Source organism: Antedon mediterranea, chromosome 1 (genome assembly GCF_964355755.1).
Source record: "Antedon mediterranea chromosome 1, ecAntMedi1.1, whole genome shotgun sequence".
Lineage (NCBI taxonomy): Eukaryota > Metazoa > Echinodermata > Crinoidea > Comatulida > Antedonidae > Antedon > Antedon mediterranea.
In genome coordinates, this window is record NC_092670.1 from 13818613 (window position 1) to 13824612 (window position 6000).

At 34.8% G+C, this 6000-nt stretch overlaps 1 protein-coding gene across 1 annotated transcript; it reads left to right on the forward strand.

Moving 5' to 3' along the window:
- The first annotated feature begins 70 nt into the window (after positions 1-70).
- On the forward strand, positions 71-4695 carry LOC140057462 (ATP-dependent RNA helicase DHX58-like). The gene is made up of 7 exons (XM_072103137.1): positions 71-386; positions 644-1924; positions 2089-2259; positions 2693-2858; positions 3100-3223; positions 3557-3791; positions 3998-4695. The coding sequence occupies exons 1-7, from the start codon at positions 104-106 to the stop codon at positions 4195-4197; spliced, it is 2460 nt and encodes an 819-aa protein (XP_071959238.1). The 5' UTR covers positions 71-103; the 3' UTR covers positions 4198-4695.
- The last annotated feature ends 1305 nt before the right edge of the window (positions 4696-6000 follow it).

Genomic DNA, 6000 nt, shown 5'->3' on the forward strand with positions numbered 1-6000 from the left:
ATAGATTTTAGAAAAATACGACATGTTTTGTAGGCCTAGATGCAGTAATATTATTTCGTGTATATATAGGTGCATTGTGTAGGACGCTAAAATCAAATTAATTATGGAAAAATCAACAAATAAGAGTGTTTCAGAATTCATAATGATTCTCGCTAGGATGAGTCGCGATTTGTCAGAAGAGGAAGTAAATAATATAAAGGAAATGTGCATTTTAAGTGGGTTTCTGTCAGAAAATGAGCAGCGGTCTCTACATAGTGCCCTTTCACTTTTCAGGACGTTATCGGAACAGGGTCATATCTCAGAGTCCAACACACGCAATCTAAAAGATTTATTTTCAGGTATTGGGCGAGAAGATCTGTACTCTAAGTATCTGGACTTCACCACAGGTAGGCTCGTTTTGTTGTACTCTTCTAAAGCCTAATTACACATAATCATCGTACGAATTATAAATTAGTTAGGCATAGAGACAATAAACAGCAACCACGGTTTCTTGTCTAATGCACTGTCTCCTCACCGTAGACCTATATATTACATCATGATAGTTTGTTTTTGCATGTGTTTGTTGGTTATCATTATTACAATGACATATGGTATTTTTATTTATTAATTAACTTCATTCGATTTACGACGTTGTTTTTATCAGACAATCTAGCTAAACAGTTACAGCATCTTCCAACTGAAAGTGACGGCGGTATACATATCACCCAAGAATTATCTAGGCCTACTAGTATACATGATGATGAATCCATGCCTCATGGAGCCTCTCCGAAAAATGAGAAACAATCGGATGCTCCAATCTATTTAGCTTCCGCCGTCAAAATGATTCCACCGAAATTACGTGATTATCAGAAAGAACTGGCGCAACCTGCATTAGAAGGAAAGAATACAATAATATGCGCTCCGACTGGATGTGGAAAGACCATAACTGCAGCTGAAATATGTAAACATCATCATGACAACCATCATGATCCAAAAAACTTTAAGGCTCTGTTCATTGTCAATATCCGTCATCTTACAAGTCAGCAGAGAAAAGCTTTTGAAACCCATTTTGACACGAGAGATCTTGGAACTCTGAATGAAACTGAAACATTAACAGCAGTTTTAAAAAATAAAAAGGTTGTCATGATAACCGCCCAGATACTAGTCAACGCATTATCGAAAAAAGAGGTTGAACTATCATTCTTTGACATGCTTATTTTCGATGAATGCCATCACACAACTCTCAATCATTCATACAATAAGATCATGCGCAATTACCTCCTTAAAAAGAAGGAAGGATCAAGCCGTCTGCCGTTTATTCTTGGTCTAAGCGCTTCTCTCGGAGTTGGAAAAGACGGTGATGCAGCAAAGCATATCGTCACATTGTGTGCCAACATGGATGTCAATTGTGTTTCTTACGTTCGTATACATCTTCAAGATTTAGAAGACCACGTGCATATAACGGAAGACGACGAAGTAAGCATAGTAACTGTTAGTCCTCGCCCCGATGACGATGAATTCAAAAAGATAATTATAGGTATTATGGAGGAACAAGAAATGATGCATATTGAGAGTTCCTGTAAAGACAAAGGAAAGCAGCAGTATGAAAGTTGGATCGTCCAGATCCAAACGGATGCCAAGATATTACGTAATCGTCCTAAAATCGTTATTGCTGATTATTTGCGAGCTTTTAATGACGCACTTATGTTGTACCACAACACCAGAGCCATCGATGCCATTGGACTCTTAGACGGCTACTTTAAGAGACGTTCTATTGCCAAAGAACACATTGCTCCTGAGGCTGATCTAAGAGAAGACTACGAACTGAACCATGAAAGCAAGTTAAGAGATATTGCTAAAAAAGAAAAAACAAAAGACAGCCCAATGCTTAAACAATTAACAGAACTTTTGCAGATGGTTTTTGACCGAAATCATGAATCAAAAGGTAACAACATTTACAATTTCTTTTCTCTTCTTTTTTTTTGTCTTGTCTAATTAATGTTGATATGATAATAATAATAATAATGCCATCTGCGACCACATGTGTATATTGTATACATTCATTATGACTTTTTACATAAGCTTACAATCTGATAATTATATGTTTAGGAATAATCCTTTGCCGTACACGACACGTTGTGAGTAGTTTGATAGATTTTCTTGAACAAGAAGTGGCACTGAAGAAATACAACATCAAATCTGCCTCTCTGGTTGGGCAAGGCAATGCCGAGTACACAATGTCTGAAGCCGATCAGGCCAAGGTTTTGAAACGTTTCAAAGGTAAGATTTAACGATGAATGAACAATATTCTGACATCAAATATTTACTGTATGTCAGAAGAAAACAGAAAAGCAATCCTGCAGTAGCATTGTACCGTTGTGTATTTTGTCTCACCCACGCTAATGTTTGGACAACAAAGCCAGTCATTGGTTCACACATAATTATTCCCCGAATTTTACATTTCGTATCCAGATCCCTGCATACTAACTCCTAAATGCCAAGTAAACCATCTGACAAAATAATAAATGTATAGGTATATCAGTGATCGATTAGTTGTCCGGTAACCATATGTCTTGATATCATCCTATATTATTTCCTGCTGTTTTACAGACAGTTTTATTAATTTCAAATAAATGTACCTATACATTATATTATGTAAAGACTGCAACTTCATTAAACTAAACATGGCTATTATTTGTAATCACTGTTACAGATGGAAAAATCAATATTCTCGTTGCAACGGACATAGCACAAGAGGGTCTTGATATGCCAGCTTGTAATGTTGTCATTCGGTACAATTTTGTCAGCAACGAAATTGGAACAGTACAGTCCAGAGGGCGGGCTAGGGCATCTGGCAAATGTTATCTCATTGTTGAAAGGTACCCGTCTGTATACAGTATTGGTTCTGTTTCTTTTTATTATCAGTTCTTACCCAGTCAGAAGAAGCTGTCTGGGTTATGTTTTCTTACTTTATTTTTGTTCTGATTTCTTTCTTTAACTTGCGATATTTTGAATGGATTTGGCATAGAACAGAAGTAACCAAAGAAGAAAACTGCCACTTGTCAGAATTCAAAATATAATTTCGTATTTAATTATGTTTAACAATTTCTGTTGTTACAGGGAATCATGTAATGAGGAACGTGAGCACCAAAATCACGAAAAGGTAAAACGAATGAAAGAAGCTTTAGTTGATTTGGATCGAAAATCCGAAAAGGAGTTTAACGACGAAGTCCTTAAAAGACAGGTTTGACTTACCATATTTGTGGTTAGAACAAGTTAAAGTGATCATGTCAATGTTCGTTAATCTCAAACGGACATTATTTGTTGATGATTAATCATTGATTTTAAATTAAATTCGATGGTAACAAATATAACACAAACTAATTTTTGTTTTATTCATACTTCGATGAATTGCAATGAGTAACCGACTCGGATTATGGAATACCCAAAAAATATTGTATTTTAGTCTACTTTTCATTCTCTATTCTTTTCAAGAGTTATCCTAGTAATAATTGTATAAATCACATTGTTTATTAATATATTTCAAATAGTTAATATACTGTATTTGAAATTTTAGAAAGAACTGATACACAATGAGGCTGAATTATTTAAAAAGAAACAAAAACGGATGACCGATCAAGCAAGTGATGTCAGGGTGCTCTGTAAAGAATGTTTACAATTCTTATGTTACGCATCAGACCTTCTTCAAACTAAAGATGGACATATCACATGTGTTTCACCACAATTTAAGGACAAAATTACCACCACAAACTATCAGAGGAAACGAGTACACAGAACTACGGACGACATTGGTAATTATTAGTTGGTAATTATTTTCTTTAAATGAAACATTCACACTCGTCAACAAAAACGAGTAGGCCTATACGTGTAAGACGATTTTAACTTTAAAAAAACGCATGGAAAATACACACAAACAGATCAAAACTGTATGAATTGAGTTGTAATCTATTAATCCGAAACCTTTTGTACTGAAATGTTTGCTCTTGTTATATCACAGGTTCTATCAAATGCGGTAAAAAAGACTGCGCAAATAAACTTGGAAATCTCATCAATTACAAAGGTACCACTGACGTCAAGGGATACGGGTTGAAAGTCGATAGCCTTATATTTGAAAATCCCAACAGAAGTGTATGTAAAACATGGCATTTAACAAAATGGAAAAAGAGAACATTTGAAATCAAAATAGGGGAGCCTTAGTCCGCTCTACTTCTATGGCGTTTGTCACTTGGTGGTGGGAGAGTAGGCAAAAGCCTGTTCTATGTGAATTTGTTCACGGGAATCGAAAGTATCAGCTTATTTTTTTATTTTTTTTATTTTTTTTATTTTATTCAATCAAAACCAACAGCGATAAATACCGCCACTAACAGGTTTGAAACATAAAACAATACAACATCAAAAACGGTTAACAATAAAATACAGATAAAATATATATATATATATATAAAACATAGATCGGCATGCCATAAACAATTTCGATTAAAACAGGTTATGCAGGCTGTTCAAGAAGTGAACACATAATCGTCCTCTTAAAATAACCAAGTCTATCATTAAAAATATCGATATGATTGCTATTTAGATTATTAAATGTATAAAGTAGTCTATGAAAAAGTCCCCTCTTAGTACAGTCGACACGGCTAAAAGAAATATGCAATAAATGTCTATTTCGTGTACGATCAGGAACATTTAAACTAAATAGTGAAATTAATGAACAGTCATATTTAGAATTTAAAATATTATATAAGTCTATTCATCTTCAAAATCCCTTTCTGTGACTAACTCTGGTTCCTTGCTCTACAAATCGGGGCTCAGGAGATGAATCATGACTTCGTTCATAAGCACGTGAACCGAAAAACTCGACAGACACGCGATGGAAATGAAAATTGCAGCTATCGCTTTTGTAATAGAAAGGGTAGTGCAATTTTCTTTTGTCGTCTGCGAAACATTGGACATGTGCGAATATATTCGCCTAGTGGAAAACAGACTTGATTTGATAAGACACGTCCGAGTGAATTATTATTAAATTAAAAGGCGTTGTTTAAGTCTTCTGACCAGTTAGAATTAACTGTAAATTAAGTAATATAGGCCTATTAGAACGGCCGATATAAGCCTAGGAAATGTTTAGCAAAGTAGCAAATAATGAACATAATTTTATTTTATGTCTTTAGGATTACCAATAGTGAATTAATCACTGTCCTATCAGATAGGTGGTAATCCCCCTGATACAGGGCTATTTTGTGAACCAGTTCACCGGAGTGACCCCCTACTCTTTTCGAATAATGAACTGGGTTCTTTAAAGTGCACACAGGTTATAACTCATAATAACATTTATTTCTTATCATTTCAAAGTAAACAAAATAACAATTTAAATATAAATAATTAAGAGGCAACACCCAGAAAGTAATAACATTTGGAGGTTTCCCTCCAAAAAAACTTGTGACGGGTAGCCAGTTAAGAAATTGTAGTCATATTGGAGTTTAAACAAACAGAAACAAAACAAGACAAACAGACATGTAAAGCAAGACAACGACAAATGTGTACACTGGACCTACGGCTTATAGTCTTTATCCGAGAAGACTTGTTGCACCATCAGAACTAGGAGTGAGTCGGCCTCGAACTCTTGCCGATGTTGTTGGCTCTTTAGGTACGGTAAACGGCACCCCTGCCTTAACCGCTCGGCCATTTGACTCAATATAATAATATCAGACAGTTACTAGTATATACTGCATAATTTCGTTTTTATTTGACGCGTGCGTCGAAGTTTGTCTCTAGTAGGTAAAGTATTTTACTTGAATGCTCCTAATTGCGGACGACTCGTAATGTGATAGTTGTAAAGGTTTATTTTTAATGTGCATTAATTTATGATGATTTATTTAGGCAATATGTATATAAAAATGTCGATTTAGATATAGTAATAATTTCCGTAAGTTTCGCAACATTGTTAGTAGTTTAGTTTAATATTTGTTATTGTATGTGTACGTGTTTCTCTGTGTTCCCTCCTGT

Coding starts and splice junctions, on each gene's coding strand:
- LOC140057462 (XM_072103137.1), top strand. CDS start 104: ATGGAAAAATCAACAAATAAGAGTGTTTCAGAATTCATAATGATTCTC. Junction 387..643: donor GTATCTGGACTTCACCACAG/GTAGGCTCGTTT, acceptor TGTTTTTATCAG/ACAATCTAGCTAAACAGTTA. Junction 1,925..2,088: donor CCGAAATCATGAATCAAAAG/GTAACAACATTT, acceptor TTATATGTTTAG/GAATAATCCTTTGCCGTACA.